The 22441-nt window shown below is 34.5% G+C and overlaps 2 protein-coding genes across 4 annotated transcripts; one reads left to right on the plus strand and one right to left on the minus strand.

Annotated features, from left to right (window-relative positions):
- Window positions 1-248: 248 nt before the first annotated feature.
- Window positions 249-22077, minus strand: LOC143462422 (ribosomal protein S6 kinase-like 1). Of its 2 annotated transcripts, XM_076960586.1 has the most exons (17): window positions 21934-22077; window positions 17046-17186; window positions 13519-13557; window positions 13173-13290; window positions 11908-12023; window positions 11059-11167; window positions 9474-9539; window positions 7046-7210; window positions 6527-6890; window positions 6326-6453; window positions 5379-5500; window positions 4128-4349; window positions 3871-4006; window positions 2895-3726; window positions 2663-2784; window positions 611-786; window positions 249-533 (listed from the first exon to the last, which is right to left on the minus strand). In XM_076960586.1, exons 2-17 carry the CDS (start codon window positions 17175-17177, stop codon window positions 321-323), a joined length of 3060 nt encoding a protein of 1019 aa, XP_076816701.1. In that variant the 5' UTR covers window positions 17178-17186; window positions 21934-22077; the 3' UTR covers window positions 249-320. The 2 variants fall into 2 exon arrangements, with proteins under 2 accessions (XP_076816701.1, XP_076816702.1); XM_076960587.1 differs by lacking the exon at window positions 9474-9539.
- LOC143462423 (polyglutamine-binding protein 1-like) lies at window positions 19127-21199 on the plus strand. Of its 2 annotated transcripts, XM_076960590.1 has the most exons (3): window positions 19127-19460; window positions 19531-19934; window positions 20468-21199. In XM_076960590.1, the coding sequence occupies exon 3, from the start codon at window positions 20476-20478 to the stop codon at window positions 21073-21075; it is 600 nt and encodes a 199-aa protein (XP_076816705.1). In that variant the 5' UTR covers window positions 19127-19460; window positions 19531-19934; window positions 20468-20475; the 3' UTR covers window positions 21076-21199. The 2 variants fall into 2 exon arrangements, with proteins under 2 accessions (XP_076816705.1, XP_076816704.1); XM_076960589.1 differs by lacking the exon at window positions 19127-19460 and having other exon boundaries at window positions 19476-19934.
- Window positions 22078-22441: the final 364 nt, after the last annotated feature.

A 22441-nucleotide genomic window follows, 5' to 3' on the forward strand; every position in this document is an offset into this window, starting at 1 on the left:
CATCCCTGCTTTTTCCTGAGAACAGTGACAGCAAATTTGCAGTTTCATTTCGCACAGTATACATCTATCTAAACAAATAGCTATGATAATTGAATTTTGATTAGGCCAGTGTTTCAGAAACTTATCGTAACTACAGTGGAAATGAAGATTAGATTGCATAAAATTTTTAAAAGTATGTCATGTGTCTTTTTTACGTTGAGAACTGTACTTTTTAATTTTGCTCATCCTTACCATCATACTACACACCATGCGATAACTCATTCTTTAAAAGCTAACTTTTAGTAACGAGCGAAAAATTAAGAAGAAATGTAAAAACAACATCAACAATATTCTATTAAACTATCCCATTCGATGTTGGAAAAAAATGGATGCGCCATTAAATCATCAAGTCCTCGTACTCCTGAACCCAGTCTCTGGCTTGGATAGTATTGCAAGAGTCCAGTCAATAATGACTTTGCTTCATTTGAAATATAATCCGGAAAGCAAATAATTGTATGACTGCTTATTCCACAAGGATATTCTCGCCGAAGAGTCTAAAATATATAAAATTCCAAAAATGAATACAATATTAACGATGCAAGGATACGCAACTAGATTTACACATACTTACCTTCGCTGTAAAAAGTTCAAATAAAAGTGCACCTAAACTCCACCAATCACAAGCTTCAGTACGCTTTTGTAAAACATTGATCATTTCTGGAGCAGAATAAAAGTGATCAGCATGAATACACGCTGAAGGTGGATCAATCTGCTTCCACTTGCCAAAATATGTTAAGCGTATGTGACCTTGACAGAAAATTAAATTATGAAAATTGATTAAAGTAGCCGCTACAACCAATGCATCATAATTAAAGGATAGCTACTGCTCCAAATGAAAAAAGCAGTGCGCTCTGCTCTTGTTACCCCTACCGGCACTTTTCATCTTGCTGGTGTAAGGTGTAGCCACATAGTGAAGCTTCTAATGTGGTGCACCAACCTTCGGCAAAATTTCACCAGATTTTTTATCATTTAGAGTGTCCCAAACATATATAACCGGTGACGGTGAAATAACTCATGGTTTCATTCCCATTATGCGATTTTGCATCATACCAAATTTTGACTTTTAGTCTTTTTTTCTGTACCACTTTGATTCGACAGCAAACATGCACGATTCCTAACATCGTTTCAATATCTGCCACCATAGCTTATTATCAACCAAATAAAAGCTTAGAAACCTTTCATTTGATTCTATGAAACTCACAGAGTACACATGTAAGGGCAATTACATACATTATAACCAAATTCAAAATAAAACATGTATCTTCTTCAATTAATTCTGCATAAGACACATAAAAGATTTGTTTATAGGAGTCGATTTAAAAAAAAAGAAATATCTGTGGGTAGGGGGGGGAAAATTATCTGGGACCCCGTCGTGAGAACGTCAGAGCAGCAGAACGTTTGCGTTGTTGTGCAGCTATGTAATGCATTATCACAATGCGTTTTGCAAGTTTTATATGGTGACCTGTCTTTCCAACTTGTTTCCGAAACGGGTTATGTCTGCTTTTAATTGAATTATAAGCGTAAAACGAACTTCTTAGCGGAGATAAAGTAAGCTCCTCATGAAAGACGCTATCAAAAACGATTTGCGGGAACGGACCTGAGAACAACAGAACGGGTATGTTGACCTTATTTCGGCAAAGTAGATGCTTCCAAATTTTTTCTGTGAAAGTTCATTAAAAACAAATTTTCAAAGATTGCCTAAACTTTTTCGTTATATTTTTTTTAATGCTACACTTTGTTGTGACGCTTCAGTTGTCGAACCGGTGGACTAACTAAATGATCGGCGTGTAATCATTCGTTACAAATTTGAATTGGCTTGACTGGACATTTTGAAGTTTATTTACACGGTTACAAGTTGCTTGCAACTAGCGAGTTGAATTCATTCTTTAAGAATTTTGCAGGTAAACACCGGTAGCTGGCAGGATAAAAAATGACGTTAAACTTGAAAAATATATTAGGATGTCATACTTAGAGCGTCGAAGAAGACCGCGCCCCACGCTTTTATTAACTCTGTTGACACCTATCCCATGTAGTTCCTGTTAATCTGTCCCATGTTGTGCTATCTGCTTTCTTATCTGTCATCTCATTATTAGTTCCTGTACTCTTTTTCCTTCCCTTAGTTGTTATCTCTTTATGATCTTGCACCATGCTTTTCCTCTCTTGACGGTTCTCAAAATAAGCGGAACTGTTCTTTCTAGATGTCTCAATCATTTAGTTCTGCGCTTTCTCTTCGGGAAATATCTTCTATCATCGTCACTATGAATTTTAATGCGCAGCTAAGCTTTTATCATATTTATCCTTAGCCCCTTCCGTGACAATGAGGATGATTTCTGAAAACGTTGTCTATAATAATTTAGGCAGAACACTGACATGGATATCAACAAATAAAAAATGTGCCATACTTTTTACGATAGCGAGACGCCGTAATTTGTAGAAAATATCTGAGTCGAACAATCATATCTCAAATAACATTTGTAAATTAGTTTAGTTATCTTGTCTGTTCAATACATCATCGTTTAAATAGGAATGATTGAACATTGAGCAGTTTCACATGCAAAGACTGACATGAATTGTAACGAATTAATTAAAAATATTTGATGATAAAACATCAAATACATCTTACCAGATGCACTTAACAGAATGTTATCAGGGCAGAGATTGCGACACAATATTCCTAGAGAATGTAAAGTTCCAACAGCTACAATGATCTCAGCTGCCCATGTGCATATAAGACTTTCAGGTATCCTGCAAAAGTAGCATATAAAGCACAAAATCTATTTTATTTGAGTGTTTACCTGGCATATAAATTTTATTACAAAAGTCAGCCTATGACACTTATGGGTGTAACCGCGTACCTGTAAGATTGTGCAGGTTGTGAACCCATTTGTTTGAAGATATTAAACACAGATGTTGGTGTGATTTTTGTGTCAATTGGTAAACTGTTAATTTCAGAAGACACAGATTGATCAATTTCCTTGAATGTATTACATGGCTGCACCAGCTCATTTTCATCAACCTTTTGGGTGATTTCGCTTTTGTCTTGAGATTTAATCCGGCAGCCTCGAAATATTGAAGCTGGATCAATAGTTGAAACACCATATTCATTGATCCTGTTGGATATATCTTTTTCTCCTTCATTTGGTTTATACAAAACATCTGCTGTCACTTCATCTCCTTCTACACTACTGTTCAGAGATAAACTCGGAGAACAGTCAGCCATGTGAATATGTTGCAGCGATGGGCTGCTGCTTAAAACCGGCGGTGCTTGGAGAGCATGGGAAGAACCAACTTTTCGATTTAGAAGCGGGCTGGTTAAAGCAACCGTAGACAAATCTTGTTCACTTAGAAGTTCTGTTGAGTTGACATACTTCTCATAATCAGTTTCTTCAGTGTAGTTTTCACCTAGCAACTCAGTTGGAGTTTGCTCAAAGTGCAAATCCACATCTTCATCACTTGAAATTCCTAAACTGTCAATGGTAAACTGGGTATTTTCAGAGATGGTAGCAGTAGTATTAGAGTCATCTGACTTGCAAAGAAGTGGCCTGTCTGTCAAATCTGTTTTAGCAGGGTTATTTGGAGTAAGGGCTGTATTGCTTAATTTGCTATCATTTAACTCTTTTGGATTTGCTCGACACATCTTTCGGCAGTTTGTAAAAAAGGCAGACAAGTGATCCCAAAGCTTACCCCCTGTCAAAGTTAAATATTTCTATTTAGAAAAGTGATATCTTGAAATACACCAAAGAACATTTAGTTGTACAGGTCAAATAACAATTGATAATTACCAGGCAAAAACTAGCAATGTGCAATATCAGCAAATAGAAAATACAGTACCTGAGGCATGTTCCAAAACAAGGTAAATGGAAGTAGATGTACTAAAAAAATGATACAACTTGACCATATAAGGTACATTAGCAGGAATAACAGTTTTCCTAAACCGACTGCTTTTTCGGCAAGACTTAGGAAGTACCTAAACAACAACCAAATAAAGTTAAAATTCAACATCAGTACATTTAGCTGTGATATGTATTTTTACTAAACATTTACCCAAATTTTGCACAATTTCTAAGCAATAAAACAAGACATCATGCCTTAATCACAAATGTGTCCTGTGAGCTGGTGTTGACCACTAAGAGCACTTTATCAACTATTCCAAGAACTTTAAATTTTACTAAATCCTCAGATGCATGTCTAGGACTTGGAGCAGGTTTGCAATCATCTTCAAGTTTCTTAGAATGGTTCAGGCTGTCACAATTATCCTTATAGGACACTTCGGCTTCATCAAATGCACTATGGCATACGTTTTGATCAGTCTGTTATAAACACAATCTAAATAATTCTAGAATTAATCAAATGCTCTTAATATCAATAAAAATCATAAAGGCAGATAAACGTTTTCGTCAAATAAGCTATCATTTACCAAAACAGTAATAGTGAGGGGCAAGTGTAAAAACAAGTTGACCTTAAATCAAAAACGGGTTGTTAGTGAGTATCCCAGAAATTTTTTTTACGATATTATGTGGAGGTTTCAGCAGATACTGCCGAAAATGTATTGGAAATCTGCTGCTTAATTTGATAACAGTGGCGATGATTATGACGTCACCATGTAAAATCAACAGGCTTAATGGCTGACATTTGAAACAAGTATGGTTGTAGTTATAGGCGGGCTAGCCTAGCTAACATGCTTTAATTGGAATACAACTTTACAGGTTCACGATTAATTGAAGCTGATCTTGATTTTCAATATAGAAATGCTATAAGTGGCGGGTGTAGGGTTCTTATCCTTATGACAATAGTGTAGAACCAATGGTCACAACTGAGCTCAGTAAGCTATAGCTAACGAACCAAACACCAGCCTCGTGTACATGGCTTTCACATTATGACATCAAAATTGCTGCCACCCATGTCATAATTAGCACCCAATTTGCAGTTTTTATGACACATTTCTAGTAATAATTGCTTAACCACTAAATATTGAAAAATTATTTGTCCGGTATGCTTATCGACAAACTTTCTTTGATTTAGGGTCAACTAGCTTGCCCCTTACTTTAAGTGCTGACCAAAATCGACTGCATAACTCAACAAACTTGTATACACCGACGCTAATTTTCCAGCATATATTTAGAAAAGTTTGAAATGTGAAACAATTAATGTATGGTATTTACTTAGATTCAGATTTTATGAACAATCGGCAAGATAGTAACTTTTGAAGGTGGAAATGAAAAATAACATGACAATAAAATCCTATTTAGCTACTGATTTTAGGTTGACTTAAACATGCAGAATTCCATCAGAATACAATATATGTAAAATGTTTTACATTCTGCATATATTTGCTTTACCTTCATTGATCTTGAACTATTAACCATATTTTTCAGATGTTTATCATAAATTTCTTCTGCTTTTTTGAGATACTTAGCAGTCTTTTTGCGAACAGTCTGTACTCGAACTTCATCAGTATCACCTTGAAATAAAACTTAAAACTAAGCAGAAAACCAAGCCCTATGGTAACGTTGTACCAGCTGCATTTACGAGTAATAGTAGTAAAAAACAATTCCGAATAATAGAATAACCATATAAATAGATTCATTTTGTTTTCAAAGTAATTCCAAAACCATTTTCATTACCCTCGATGTCAATTGAGCTGGTGAGCTGTAAGCTTCATTAAAAAGTTATTAACTTCTAAATCATGCTTATACTAGAGTTTTTAATGTGATTTTGGAAACCAAAACAAATGGTCTCGTAAAATTTATAAGTCTGCAACTAAAGTAGAAAATCAGCAGTTAGTTTTTAAAAGTCGCAACGTCTTAAAATTTCTTAGCGGTCACAAGTTAGCAGAAAAGCAATTAATGAAAGAACTAAAATTGTAGCTATAGTACAGCGGTCTCCAATTTTCAGGCTGCATGTAGTATATAAGATTAAATTCCGTGGACAACTAAAGTGAATTTCAGTAATTTTATTAGGATTTTGATTCATGATAATGTTACAAATGTGTAAGTAAATGCTTTTTCAAAATTGGGCTTGTAGCACCACCGAATTGACATGAAACAGTCAAGTGATTATGATCAGCAAAACGTGCTTTAAAGAAGCCTAATTTTAGTGACCCTTTATCACTTTCGAGTCTACTAAGGGATAGTTAGAATGTGTATTTTTATACAATTAATAGTGATCCTTTTTTGTCGAAATTTAGCATCCCCTTCTTTAGTTTAGCCACCATTCATCATTGTGGTTTTATGGCCTTTGGGTTAAAGGTTGGAGACCCCTGATATAGTATAATACTTCAGCTTACCCTGTACGCCTTGAAGTAGAATGTTAATGGCAGATTTGTATGACGCAAAAGCATTTTCATGCTCCTGATCAACCAATGCATTTTGAGCAGACGATATAAACTTTGCAGCCTCAATTAAATAAAAGCCTCTAAATATTAACAAAGATTAACATGAGGAAAAATGAACATTGTAAAGACATCAAATAATTTTAAATTAAGCACCTTTGTTCATCTTTCTCTCCCACAATGCTACCTTTTACACTGCACGAAGATGTTTTAATTTCTTCAGCATTCAATCTTTGCAATCCATGCATTTCATTGTTTGTATTTACAGTAGTTTCAAACTGGTGCTCAGATTTGGTGCTAGGTATTTGGGAGTCACTACAGATAAAAGCACTACCACTTTCAGAAGATATTCGTTCTCGTTCCAACATTTGATTCAGGTAAGCTCTTGCTTTTGAAGACTTCCTATGTTGGTCCTTTGCCATTCCAATATTTTCTTCTTCTTCATGTAATATATCCATCCCAAGTTCAATTGCAGTACTACTCGACATATTTTTGTCAGAAACAGGATCAGACACCACATCTGAAGTACCATTTGTGAAGAACAATTATAATTATGAAATGGCTTAAAAAAATTTATTTTGAGATAGAAAGTTATTGACTAGTTGAGATTCATTTCTATTTCAGTTGGAGATACATCAAATTTTTAATGGTTTTCAGTTTCTGCGTTAGCCAGACCTTGCAGCTCTGGAAAACTTGCAGATTGATTTTGACTAGGGTGTTGAAAATTTCCAAGAGTATTTGTTTGACCATCGCATTCTGGTGCATACACTGTCTCTGATGGTTGAATAGATGACTTAACAACTTCTACCCACTCATTCCTAGCAAGAATGTCAGAAGTATCTGAAGAAATAATGCATGCCTTTACGTCATCCATATCAAATACTGTATATCAACATTTATGTTTGTAAACTTCATAATTAGTATGTGTTGATATCCTTGCAATCCTATGTACTCATGTTTTTGATATGAAAACTCAAATTGATATTGCATTAAAATACTAGTTAATTACAGACTTTGTCTGCTTTAGATGGAATTAATTTACAAGATTCAAATGTTTAGAAGCTCTCATAGGTTGTAGATACCATGATGACTTGATTTTAGTGGGTAATGCAAAGTAACATTTTAAAAACGTGATCCATAACATTTCCAATTTTCTAATGGCTATGAAGTAATTATTAAATAAAAAAATTTTGATAAAAAGCATTGACAATAATTAAAAAGAAGAACTTCATATGTCATTAAAAATAAAGGCTTATCAACACTATCATTGTGACAGCATCAGCTTATCCACAACAAGCCTTGTATACTGTATTACTGTAACTGGATGTTGGGCCTCATAAGATTGGACAACCTCCCCTCCTTGCAAGCATTCCACCAGCTGGTCTTTGCTGCAACAGAGCCTCTCTTTCTCTTACATGTTGGACAACAAAGCCTGAGCTCAACGAGCTGATTTTTTTTGCCTAAGCAAATAAGCCTATCGACTAAAATCGAGGTATCCATTTGTACCAATTGCATTGCAACTGTTAGAAAAAGCCGAGTACTCAGGCAACAATGCAGCTTGTTTGGTGGAATGAGGAGTGGAAGAACAGTCCTACCAGACTTCGCCTACTTTTGCCAATTCACATCTCAACGGTTGTTGTTGTGGCTTAATCGCCTGCAAACTTGTGTAGGGCGTTTGCTCTCAACTCTATACCAATGAGTAACTAACTCTGCTGCTTTAAATACAAAAAAGTGCGAAACGCTTTTCTTAATAAGGTTATTTCATGTGGCACCAAGATTATTTTGCGACATACTATTATTATTTCTTTATGATTACATGATTTTGAGGGAGTTCCCAAAAACGTTTTTTGATTATATTTTCATTATTTTTATTTGACTTTATTTTTATACTTGAAACTTTCTTGAAAGAATGTAATTATACCACCTGACGGGATTAGATTGGTCATATGACCAATTTCATTTAGGGAAACTTTGGAAATTCCATTTTCTTATTAACCGTTCTTATTTTGTTTAATGCTTTCAAACCTTTGCTGCGATGATCCAAAGACATCCTTTGATGAGTTAGTTCTAGTCACGTGATTTTTAATTTAGGAAATTTTACGAAAATGATTTTCACTCTTACATTTTTTAATCTTAGACCAGTTTTTCTGAAAACTTGCATAGTAGTGTAACAACATCTAAGAAGTTGATCATGGTTACTTGGTTTTTTTTTGGGTAATGCTAAAATTTCTTATCTTTGTGAAGCATTTATTTTAATTTAAACAGTTTTAAATTTAACTAGCACTACAAAGAAACGATTTTATTTCATTGTGTACCATTTCCTGTGTATAAAATCCTATTTCTTATTGCAACTTACATCATTAAGATATGATTTTAATCATATTGAAGTTGGTTTTATCAACTATAAGTTAAAGTTTTTTATGTTTTGTCTAGTCAATAATCTTAAAATTGTATTGCATCTGCAGTTATACTGACATTCTACCTTTCTATTTTCGTATGTACAGGCTATAAGGCCAAGTTCAAAATCAATATAACCTTTTCCTCGTAGATCACTATTCTAGCAATGTCTGCAGAAGGCAAAACAAACCAAAGGTAATAAATTATACATGTAAAGGACTAAAGGGAGATAAGCTTCAGTTATATACTTCACACAAAACTTTTTTGACATGAAGTGCTCTTAGTGCTTACCTAAGAGCACTCAAAAGCATTAAAAAAATATGGTGTAACATGGAAGAGATTGCAAACTTCTAAACAGAATTAATGTTTATGTAATGCAAATTAGAACAACAAAGTTCCAATTTGATATAGTAGTATACACCTTCACCTGATATCGGATTAATTCATAATCTGAAGTCCAAACTAGCCTAATATTATTCTTAAGATTGCACAAGATTCAACAACTGTATGAATGAACTGTTTTAATAAAAATTAACAAAAATAAAAGTTCGCAAATTAATTTCCAGAAGTTGTGACAGTTATCTGCACATTCGTAGTTAATTGTATATAAATATTACAATGATTTGAGCCGACATAAACTAATCTGAAGTCAAAACAAAGTAAGAAAAGACACTCTTCTTTTCGCCAATTAACCAATCGCAATTACCTTTAGACAAACAAGGATCAAAGAAAAGCATATCTGCCTTGCTCATAAAAGCGTAAGTTTCCTTGTCTGGAATAAAAGTGATATGCATTAGTACTTTTGAAAACCTTAGATGCTTCTACAAAGCACTAACATAAAGTCATTCGCCATGCATCTTTTAGAAATTTACAGTATTAGTACACTTAACATTTATTTATAAAATCAGCATATCACGTAATTATTCAATCATATTTTAGTATCATACACAAGAACACATAAGATATTTAAAATAAGTACTATTATTGTTTCCCATAGTGAAATTGTTATGGAGCCCTGAAGAGATGCAAGGGTCTTTTGCGGAGCTCCACCAATTTAATTCACAAAATAACCAAAATTGCAGTATAATGACATTTAACACTGAAACACTACCTTGTCTCTAATTATGCGCTGATGTGTAACCTAATGAGACTGTACATTGATTATAATAATTATCATATAATTGTGAATAGTTGATGTCATCTGAACCGTGTTAACCAAATTTTAATGTAAAATAAAAAACAGGGTATATTTTGGGACTCTGAAGATAGACTTTATACTTTTCTACACGAGCTTTCGCAAGCATAAGCTTGCTTCTTCAGGTGTACTACGGAAATTGTTAATAGATGATCCTATTTCATTAGATAAAAAAAGCTTATGGAGGCCCTGGACGTCTTTCAGAGAGCCCGCATTGAGAAATACTGGGTTACATCATATAACTGCACACACGCTCATTTTGTAGGACTGATTTCGAGAATGATGCACATTTTTAATTAGTAACAGAACCATGAGCACACTCCTTATTAAGAGTTATTCGTTCGTTGCGCTTTTTTTGCACAAACAACACCGCGAATGCACAAAATGGATACAAATAGTCAACTAAAATACTTTGAGTTTTTGGACTGTTGCAAGACTATAATTTCATGTACTGTAGTGAATAAAAAATGACTGCTTTAAGATTAAATTTCACACACTATTTTCACTCCAAAAATTTAATGGCAAAAAATAAACAAAACAATACACACCTAGCACGTCCGAACCATGCGATTGCGGTTCTACCTAAAAGATTTCTTTTTAAGCTGATAACAGCGGTCAACGAGAATGATCACTGATCAAATGAAAGAGACTCACTCAGTCCAGATGAGCCGAGTTGTTATCATAATGTCATAATGTGCTTTAAGTTGTCGTTATTTTTATAACTTTACCGATATATTCTTTGAAAGCCACAAAAATTATATTGTTAACTTTCCTAACACTTACTACAACAAGGAATGATATGAAATGACAGTTGCAGTTCGAGACACGTTTTCCAATGCAAACTTGCAACACACGAGTAAGATTGGTTTTCGAAAATGTGTCGGAGTGTAAATACTTTTTAATTGCAAAAAAAGAGATGGAGCGTGAGAAGCAAACTGAGCGCACTCTTTTCTTTAAATAAGAACGAAAGCATGAGCGACGCTCTTTTTTTCATTGACGAGTGAGAGCATTAGAAACACTCTTTTAAAAAGAGCAGTAGCCCAGATCTGCTTGCATACCTCAAAGTAAAATCTTTTAAATACAAAAAATATCAAACCTGTCATTTTTTTGACTTTTTCATCTTCTTTCATTTTTTGAGACATAGGTTGAATTGGCACTTCTTTTAGTTCACTTAGTTCGCTACTAGTCTCTAAAGGGGTACTATCCTGTATTATAGAAGTAGTGTGAGACCAAATACACAGATATTACACCAACTAAAAAAGACGACAGTTGATATTTAGCGTAAAACTAGAAAACAGGCTAGGAAAAGGGAGTGTATTTCCTTAAAAATAAAAATAAATAATTTTAAGCAATTGATGTTTCACGGTGTCAACACTTTTTTTTATTCTTATCTTTGTTCTAGGAACATAGGGAATAACAGCCCAAACAATTTCTTGAAAATGTCGATTTAACCACGGTATGTCAATTAAGACCATAGCAATTACAACTGTTGCATTAGACATGAAATGGTGCAAGGTTTGGACATCTTTGATTGAAGTAATGTTTGCTGGTCAATTACTGTATTAACTATCTGCCAATTGTGAATTATCAAGTTTGGTAAACTGAAATCTATTGTTGTGGAAGGCATGAATCAAGGATCATGATCATCAACAAGTCATGAATCATGAGCCAAAGTTTTAGAACTGTTCATTTCATTACAATTAAATACAGAATTGTTTTTAGTTTTTCCCTACTTTTATCAGATATAAACAAATAGAGAAATATGCATCTTATGGTTTTTAAAAACTGTACTAGACATATTTTCAACACTCAAAGATAAATGCGTTTTGAAGATATGAAGCAACTAAAAATAATACAAAAACTAGAACCTGCGGTCTAAGTTTACGTAAATACATCACTGACAAGTAAAACAGAAAATAAAAATACTTGAGGCTATCAACAGTACCTTAAAAAAGTCTTCAATGGCTTTGCAAGAATATAATGCCTTGTGCAGGTTAGTAAAATCTAAAAGCTCCTGAATTTGATGAACTTGTGTCTTTATTATATCTTGGTCATGTTTTTCTGGTAAATAGAACAAAAACTAATACCACGAAGCTATATACAAATTATTACAAATTATAATTACAAATCATTTTCGGCACTGCATTTTTGGCAACTAATTTATAAGCGATGTTTTCCTTTTCTTTTTATCTAGAAAATTGAAACTGTCAAAAAAAGTGTTAAATATCTCTTTCATGATGATGTGTACGAAAAACAAGAACTTCATTACTTTTCGAAAAATTCCAAAATAAAAATTGTTATACAGATGAAATCGGTTAATCGTAGCACCTATTTGCCAGACGTTTTGATCCGATTGATCCGATTAACCAATATGCTAAAAAAATGTTTATTATGAACAGGCATTACAGTACTGTACAACTCTGTGAGACAATCCTACAACGTCAGCTGAATACAATTCTGGTTAAATTATGTAGAGTTTATTACTGTAGTGGCATATTGCATTGCGTTATGCAACACAGCTGGCTAAATTGCCAGCTATCGTCCAAGAACACGTTGTTCATTAAAGCACTTTTTCGGCAAACTGCTTTAATAGGACTCTCTTTTTATCGTGAATGGTCTCTGTTACGTCACAGTCTTTTTTTCAAGCGTAATCGGTACCGGTACTGTAGTTGTTTTTTTTCCTTTGCGCTGTCTTTGTAAAGTAATTGATTCGTTGTTTGAGTTAATTGAACGAAAGTGCACAAATGAAATCACGCAATTTATTTCAGTACGCACATTTATTCAGCTCTAAAAAAATTCTCCAAAGTTTTCTGTTTTAAATCCTTTCGCTTATCGGTAAACGTGAGATGCGTGACTCATCTTTGCTTCCGAACGTCTGGCCGAAGTCGATGATACGATTAAATGACCGCAGTATGCAAGTGAGAAGCAAATCCTGATACCATAATCCAATTTATTCCTTTAAGTGTGATTCGATTAACCGATGGTTAAACTTAACATTAGATAGGATTTGGTTTGGGATTTCAGATTTTGATACCATAAAATGATTGATACATTTAACCAGTAAACAATTAACCGATTTCGTCTGTAGTATTTTTTGCACCATGCAGTATACAAAGCATCAAGTATTCATAATGTGATTTTAAAAAGCAAGTTTTTCAAGCTTTACAATCACACATTTATTAACATCGTTTAAGTAACATCAAACCTTACCAAAAAAATTCAGTTTGGTGAGAGTTGGAAATTTTCCTGACAAATAAAGATCTTTGTGAATGGAAAATAAACATCGATGGAGATTCTTGAAGTCTGTGTATCTTTTCCATATGAAACTCTACATAAAAACTGAGTCTTAGATTTTTTTATCTCCTGAAATAAATCCCTAAGTGCTTGTTTTCTGGGGTTTACTTCAAACCCAGTGATACATTTGTTCTAATACAACAACATTTATTTAATAATGAAACGCATAGAAGATACATTTGACTCCTCTGGATATGTTTTTGGAATATGCAAAGTTTCTGGCTAATCATTGTGTTACAAAGACAGAAATCACATTATGTACCTCTTTAATCCATTCTAAATTGTCCGAGGACACCAACTCCTGTAAACAAATTTAGAATTTAAATTATCTACAAAACAGTTAAACAGGTTACAAACATATGCAACAAAATTTTAACTTAATATCTGATTGATATCTTTAGCAATAGGTTTAATGGTAACCAATCGTTTCAATTTTAAAAAAATGACTAATTTTTTAATGATACCATATATTATCCATCTGATTTCTCATTCGTAAGTCTTTCAGATTTACATTATAATATAAACATTTCTTATTTTGCTTTGTGTAATCGTGTATGACATTCATTTAAGCAAAGCTGTATGGCTTTTCCAAAGATTTCTTTGAAATTGCAGCTTTCTGACATTATTAAAAGGCTTACAGTTTACACTGATTGCAACTCACAATTTCACACATGTCCTAGATAACTAGTTAAGCACAAAACCGATGCCAACAAGCAAAAAAACATCTTCATTTTCTCAGCACACAAGTGTTAGTTTTCTAGACTTCAACCTAACAAACATGATACATCTTTTCATTTTATAACTGCCATATCACAATTTTTTGTTTTTTGTTAACATTATATGAAACAATTTCTCGTAACTGTCAGAGCCTTAATATAAAAGAAAAGGTATGTTGGGTAAAAGTTAAATTGTAAGAGAAAATTTTCCCTTTTCTGTCATTGACCCAGCATAACAAGTGGAAACAATGCTTTTCCTTTCTCTCACAACAAATACGCAGGTAATGTGTGAAGTAGCCACAACGTATGACACAGTAGCCGTAATTAAAAGTGCAAGAGACAACTTAGGTAACCAAATAAATATAAAACTGTAAAATACAAAGTTTTGCAAGCCTTGTTTTAACACTAAAACATCTTTTAACTCTTTTGACTATGGACTCTTGGGGATCCTATGCGAGCATAAGAAATTAGAAATCTATCAAAGACTAACAAATAGAAACTGAAATGTCCTTGTTCTGACAGAAAAGGAGCAGGAACCAGTTGAAAAAGCCAACCATTATCACTTGAATAATATTGGTAGCATTTCTACATCAAAGTGCCATGGATCTGGAATTACTGTATATACCGGCGTATAAGTCCCTTCCCAGTTTTTGAAGCCAAAGACATGTTTTAACGTTTACCTGACGTATAAGCCACCCTTGTGATTTTCCCCTGCAACAAGTGTTATGCATCATAGAATAGATGACTGTTTACCAATACTTGAAATCAAATTGTGTGCGTTATCGTTCTCATTTGTTACCGCTGCAAAAGGGTTCTATGCAACAGTAAATGCTTGCGTTTGACAATAATCACAAAAGAAAAAGTCCAAGACATGTCTCATTTTTCTCACATTTTGTCTTTGCTAATAGAAAACAAAGAGAACAAGCTTTAAATGGAAAGTGCTTAATTGTACTAACACCATAGCACAAGGTTTGCGATCGATTAAGACAATTAAGCTTTTGCATGTGAATCCACTACCTGCCGATCAAATGTAGGCGGCAGCCCAAATTCACAAGTTAATTAAAATATGCTGGCACATGCAGTATTATAATTAAGATGATAGACATAAACTAGAGCGCTCCCTCCGTTGTAAATTATAGGGAGCAAAATATAAGCATCAACCTGGTTATAATCTACAGTTAACGCGTGCAACTTATTCTAAATTAAATTGCTCATAATTTACTCATTTCTGGATATCAACGTCAATGCCTCGCCTTAATCCCAGTAGAAATTATTTGTTGAAATCACTGTCTTTGAAGGGGCTAGGCATAGATATGATTGAAGATAACTAGCACTTTAAAATGCAAAGGTAATGCGTGATAGAAGAAGATAGAGAGAAAAAGAAAAACAGTAACACTCCTGCTATCTTTAGAACATTTAAAGAAAAGAAGGGATAGCACAAGATATCAAAGGGAAAACAACTGGGAGAGAAAAAAGTGCAACACAAGATAGATTATAAGCAGAAGTGAGATATGAAAGCCTGAGGTGTGAAACTAGAAGGCGTAACACGGGCGGATTTCTGTAAACGCCTTAACTGTAACATAATAATGTATTTTTTTACGTTTAAAGTGGTCACTGGTGATGTGTCCAGCCAGTTGCCGGTATTAAACTGCAAAAGTTTTTAAGTAAATCCAAAGAACAAATTAAACTTTCGTGTGCTGCCAACTTCTACTGCAGTAACAAAACTTCAAAATGTCTAGTTCAACCAATTTAAGTTTGTGGTGATTAACTATACGTAAATCTATCAATTCGTTCACCCTTCGAGAACTGAAGCGTCACAATGACGAATGACATTAAAAACATTAAAAAATTTATTTTTGCAACTATTTAAATATTTGTCACCAGCTTTTCTACAACATCAACAAAAAATGTTGTATGGTTGTAGTATTGACTGAAACGTTTAATTAAGAAAATGTTTTTTACTGTTTTGGTTTTGGTACTCGTTCTACATATCAATTACAAAGATTTGGAATCGTCATGTTGCACCGATGTAATGTCACTCAACATGTTGTTAACGACAGGCAATTAGTTTCACAGTAGACCAAAGCAAAAAGGCGAAAAGCAAAATTGCTCCAAAGATATGAATTATTTGATAAAGTTAAACGTTTGTTTCCCATACAAAACTAAACATACGTATCTATAGATCTAATCATTGAAATTTGAAAGAATATGTAGTTTGCATTTAAGCGTTTTGCAGAAAAGTTGGTGATCGCATTGTTCTCAGATATGTCCCACACGTAAATCACCTTTGATAGTGTCTTTAGAGAACTTGCTTTAACTGTGCTAAGAAATTTATTTACATTTTCTGTTTAAACAAAAGTATTCTTAATGTTTTTCTTTGGAAAAGTAGGAAAACAGGCCAAGTCACTTCATAAAACGCATTGTGGTAATGCATTACATAACAACGTTAATATTGTGCCGATCTTACGCTCTCACAATGGGAAAAATTCCGAATTATCAACTTGCCCTATCATTTTCATTTCCTTTTAAAAAATTGACTCCTATGACACACAGTATGGCTTCTGCCTAGGTCAGAGCACAACGAATCAAATTTTCACTCCCAAGCCAATATTTTAAAAGTTATGGTGATTAGAAAAAAATGTCTACGTTTAATTTTTTTTGTCTTCGAAAAGGCATACCACTGAATCTCTAAAGATAAGATATAACAAGTAGGCTAGCTGCAAGAATGTGTTAACAATAAGCTAAACCTAATAACCTAAGTTAATAATTGGCAAAGCTTACTCTGAACTAAGCCATTTAATCACAACACAATTGCCCCAATGGCGTAGAAGGGTTCCCAATACCAATCGAAACACCAATCCCAATACCACTAACCAATTTCCCAACTGCAACATCTCACGACGTTGGGCAGTTAATAAACTAAAATACTTTCATTGTATTTTCACAGTCACACTACCTTATTTTCAAAATTCCAGAAATCATCGGTACCGAAATTGCAATTTATCATTGATATCAGCATTGTAATCGGTAAACAATTTTAATCGTTAAATTAATCACAAATAAATTAACCTACCTTAATAATGATTTTGTATAAAGTATATCCAGCTGCTTGACATTTTGTTCCAACAACATTATACTGTTTCCTATTGCTGACATTTGTCCTTTCATTATTTCTAGTTGTGGCTGAGGTTTTCTGCATGAACATCTTAACCACCTTTTACAAATAAATTTCAGTAGGTTACATTGAAGAAAAGTATAGTAGCTTTATAGAAATAAAAGATAAATGACATAAAAATAAGCTATCTAAGCAACTGCCCCATCACTACTGGGCAGTGCACATACTGTATATGCAATTCCTCCATTGGTATACGTTTAGCAGAGGCCAGGCACACTTTATAGATGTACTTTCTCAGACTGAAGCAGAAAAATGAGGACAAGCCATTGTCTTAGCATGAAGAAACAACTGAAACCACTACTCAATCTAGCAGCAGTCTTTGTTATCGAGTGACTTACATGACACAAGCGGACAAACATTGACGAAAACATATCGTTACCGGGTCAATACAGGTCAGTTAGACGTTGAGTTATGTGTGACACCTTTATTCACTTACTACAATACTAGGCCTAGTACCTTCCTGGCTCAGGAGACCTTTTCTGCCATTGCATATAGTATGAATGAATTATGCCCTTCTGCCCCAAATGTACTCTACCCCAGGACACTAATTGACTGGTCAAGAATAGTTATAATGGGGATGGACAATAAACTATAGAGCCTGTGACTAACACACATTGATATTACCACTACAATTATTTCATTTGTAATCTCTGTAGCCATGTGGTTAGGGCGCTGGCCTCGCAATGAAGTGGCCCGTGTTTCACGGTGGATATCCAGTGGCTCTACCACCAATAGAAGCGGTAACCACTAGGCCTATATACCTAGCAGGTGTTCTATTTGCTAGATCAGCAGATTAGATGGTTTCATGTAAGCTAGTGATGTATTGTCTTCATCAATATGTCATGAACAGGAGGGGATTACCCTTAGTTTACGTCCATACAGTATACACTAGGGATGTGCCGCGAGGAAGATTATTCGGGTTCGTGCGAACCCGAATATCATGAAGGTCGACACGAACGAATCCCGAATCTATTCGTATTAGAACCAAACAATAAAATTTCCTCCAAAAGTTGTCCAGTCTTGCTTCTAAACTGACGTAATCGATAAATAAATCGCTTTCTTTCGAAAAATAGTGTTTAAAAAACGATCGAAAAAGCAAAATCGTTAGGAAAACGACCTTCATTGTAAGTACTGCTGACTCTAGTTTAGCATTGTTGGGAAACTAGATCATCATTTTATACGAAAGTCAGTAAATTTATAAGTATGTAATATTGTATTCGGGTTCGCCATTGTTGGTATTCGTGTTCGCCCGAATCTTCCATAAAGGCGATATTCGGCGAATCTGTTCGGGTTTGGGTTCGTATCGGCCCATCCCTAGAATTAATTGTGAGTGTAAAGGCTATTATTTCATCTTGTTGTGCGGAGGATCTCTCCCCCAAAAACAGAAAATTATCCAATCTGGGCATGCACTGAAGCCTCAATCGTTTTTTATTTATTTTAAATCAGGGTAAAGGTAAAATAGTTTAAGTTGCACATTCATGAACCTCGTTCATGCAGATGCCACAATTTCCACCATGAAAAATAGGGGCATACATTATTGATATGCAAATTGGAGGAAATTAACCAGAAGGTGATTTGTTGTTAATTTAAGTAGCCTATACGCTATTGTCCCCATTCTGTACATAGCCATTCCAATGTTATGACTGTCTTAAAACTTATAAAATGAACGGCAACTCTTACCACTGATGTCGTAGTGTGGACGTTTCAGTGACATTGTGCATCGAACATCTTTTTGTACGTCTATACTCTATAATGTATGCCCTTATTCTGTACATTAGTCTGACTGAAAACTATGGCAGATTTTGACAAATTTTGGTGTGATGGAATGCACTGAAGTCTCAATTCTTTGTTTATTAATCATAAATTGGTGTGAAGATAAAAAATTTTGGTGTGCAGGCGAAAATTTTTCAATTGTTCGGTGGAGTGGTCGACCAGCATCAGGTTAAACATCATGCGGCTCAAGGTCAAACTTTGTAACAGATTGTTGTAGAGTGCTTAATTAGGTTTCAATAGATGCAAAAAGACAACCTTTCTTTTTGTCTCAAGAAAACCTTTGCTCTGTCTTGTCAACAAACAAAGATATTATCAAAGAAATGTATTTTAGGGAGATGTAAAGCAAAAACAAAATTTACTTTTGTTGCACATGGCAATAAATTTCATATTAACAATCTTTTTATTAGCTGAAATGATTTTTATTTACAAGAATTCTGGTTGCGGACAAGACTACACAGAAGCCAAGAATTAAGACCTACAAAATCTTTTGTATGGTTTTTGCAGAGATTACGGTCATGGCCATGGGCTTGTGTAAAAAAGGTAGTTCTTTTGATGAAGTTTGAGGTAATAGTTTGGTTGAATTATAGCCAGTGACCTTTTTCTTTCTCAGACAATTCAAACGAGGTCCAATGTAAAACAAACTTTGCTAATTTTTTTTTGCATCTGGCATGGGCAAACCAGCAGAAACAATTAGTTATTCAAAATATAAACAGTGAACACCCTAGAATACAGTCCTAGACATCCATAGGCTTACTTGAAGATCCAGTCGGGCATCAGATATGTTCATCTCTTCCTGGCACTTACAGTACATCACTGTTGATGTATGCATACTCAAACAAACTGATCGAACCATCTGGCTGGACATGAGTGAAGTATCTGACCATCTTCTACTTCCGCTGACAACTGACCTGTGTAAAGATTCTTACCACGTAAACAGGCCACCTGAACGGGAAACTAGTCCCATGGAGAGAGTTCATTTTAGTGGGTTTTTTCTTCTTCCATCCAGACACACAGGTCGGTTCCTTCTTGACGGTGACACAATGCTTATGTCATGCCAAACTTTCAGCGTAACTTTTGTTTTATATTAAATGTGTTTAAATTACGTGTTTTGGGGTTAAATTATGTTTTAAAAATGTTTTTATAATTTGGGTTTGGCGGCCGTGCTGACGCTAATGACTTTTTCACATTCTCTGATTGGTTCGTAATGCAAGTTTTTGCCCTCAAGGCCTGTCACATTTTTCCCCGTCTAATTTGTGGAAAATGTTGATAACTGCTAATATGTTTGCGACCACCCGCGTCAGCACATTTTTTTCGTTCCTCACATTGAAGACGAAAAATAAAAAAATTAAACATGAATAGATTATACCCACTTTATAAGCCCAAACGCTTACATATAAAGCAGTGACCACTGTACAACAAAATCCACACCAAAAAAACAATAATTAAACTATCTATTTACAGCATATACTGTAGTTGTAATATTTGACATGATATGAACTAAGTTAACTTTTTTAAGATTGCCTAAAGTTAGTACAGTTTTGGTTTAGGTTAAAAAATGCCTTTACCACCTGCACTAGCTGCTCGTTTAGCCAAGAGGGGAATTATAACACAAACTAAACCTACTTCGCTGCAAGATGAGGAGGTGATAGAAGAAAACTATGACAACCCAGCCGAAGTTGAAAATCGTGATGAATTTGGAAATCCACTTCCATTGATATGGAAAAAAGTTTGGAATGATGAGTACAATACCTGCTACTATTGGGATACTGAATCAGGGAGAGTAAGTTGGTTGCCCCCTGATGATCCTGAAGCTGAAATTGCATATCCTGCATCTAAATTAGCATCCGGTTTGGAAAGGCGCAATACCCAAGAATCAGATAAAGCGAAATCTTTTAGTAAAATGCCGAGACGAAGAACAACTAGAAGTGAAAGGATAAAAGAACCAGAGGAATTTGATCCTATGGATCCTAGTTCATATTCAGATGCACCTCGGGGGAATTGGTCAGTTGGTTTGAAAAAGATCAACGATGCAAAAAGTGGTGTGGATTCAACAGCAAATGGCCCATTATTTCAGCAAAGACCATATCCATCTCCTGGAGAAGTACTCAATCGTAATAAACAGGCTACTCAAAGTTATGGACCAGTGCAGTCTTGAACAACTTTTTGTTCATGTATCGCTTATAACTGTCATTCATCAAGAACCATGTCTTTTTCTATTTGTTACGTCTCAGCTGCTCCGAGGATTACATGATTTCCCAATAAAAGTGTATATGCCTATATTCATGTCGTGGATTCTCCGATTCACAAATCAGGTGTAAAGATTAAGATTATTCTTGACCAGACATATTGATTGAATAATCTTGTTTTGAAAGCTTTGTTGATGCTGGCAAACACTTTACAAGTGTCTTGTTGATAGCAATAATTTTTTTGGTACAAACTTGCTGCACCATTACTGCTGATCATATCGATCAACGACTTAATGCAATTACATATGACTGTTTTTAGCTGATCCGTAATAAATGGTTTATTTTCTGTTAGTAACAGTGGGAGTGAAAAAATCGTTCCAACTTGTTGCGTCACAAAAAGAAGCATATGCTCATTTGCATTAATTATTATTAAAAGATTAATAAAAAATGGTAAAGCCCTAAGGATTGAAATATACAATGTTAGTAGCACCCTGCCTATGGTGCACACAAGGTACACCCTTCTCTCACAAAGATATGGAATTTCTAACTAAATCAAACATAGGCGTTGATTTTTCAAAAATCAAAAGAAAATGGAAAGACATATTGAAAGTTGGAGATTTCCCCATCGTGTGAGCGTAAAAACGGCACAACATTAAAGTTGTTGTGTAGTTACCGTTACGTAATGCATTATCACAATGCGTTTTTTGAAGTGACCTGGCCTGCTTTTCCAACTTGTCCTAAGAAAAATATAATGCCAACTTTTATTTAAATGTAAAACGATACTCTTAGCATAGTTGAAGCAAGTGCTCTTCACTAAAGACGATTACTTGATTGCTCTTCTCCAAAGACGATTTGCCGGACGTATAGTATCAGAGAACATGTCAATCGCCAACTTGCCAAAAAGCAAATAACTCTAATCATACTTCTAGGTATACTTTTGTTATTTTAATGATACATCTAAGATCCAAATGTAAACTAAAAAAAGAAAAATGTTTATGATCTTTTTGTAGTAATGAACTAGTTTCTGCATTTCTGAGCAGCTTTGAAAAATAAGGTGATGTCGATCATTAAGACATTGATATTAATATACTAGGCTATTCTAAAACATGCAGTAGGCCTACAAACAAAACTGACAATTGTCTCGGTTGCCATGGATAAGTTAGCAGTATGTCTCAGTCTCCAAGCAACAGTAAAAAGTAGTCCAATTTGTGGTTTTCCATTCGGCTGCATCTACACAAATATTTCTGACAGAAAGAGTTTGATTTTATTTGGCTTAATCGAGTGGATCAGTTCGCTCAGCTAACTTAATTTGGCCTGTGGGGGTGGTAATGTATA

Source organism: Clavelina lepadiformis, chromosome 6, assembly GCF_947623445.1.
Source record: "Clavelina lepadiformis chromosome 6, kaClaLepa1.1, whole genome shotgun sequence".
Lineage (NCBI taxonomy): Eukaryota > Metazoa > Chordata > Ascidiacea > Aplousobranchia > Clavelinidae > Clavelina > Clavelina lepadiformis.

Bases quoted from the DNA above. Each gene is read 5' to 3' on its own strand.
- LOC143462422 (XM_076960586.1), bottom strand. From the start codon at position 17,177: ATGTTCATGCAGAAAACCTCAGCCACAACTAGAAATAATGAAAGGACA. The intron at 9,540-11,058 runs GTTTGATATTTT...CTTTTATTCCAG, and splicing joins AAAAGTCAAAAAAATGACAG to ACAAGGAAACTTACGCTTTT. The intron at 7,211-9,473 runs GTAATTGCGATT...TTATTTCTTCAG, and splicing joins TGATCCTTGTTTGTCTAAAG to ATACTTCTGACATTCTTGCT.
- LOC143462423 (XM_076960590.1), top strand. From the start codon at position 20,476: ATGCCTTTACCACCTGCACTAGCTGCTCGTTTAGCCAAGAGGGGAATT.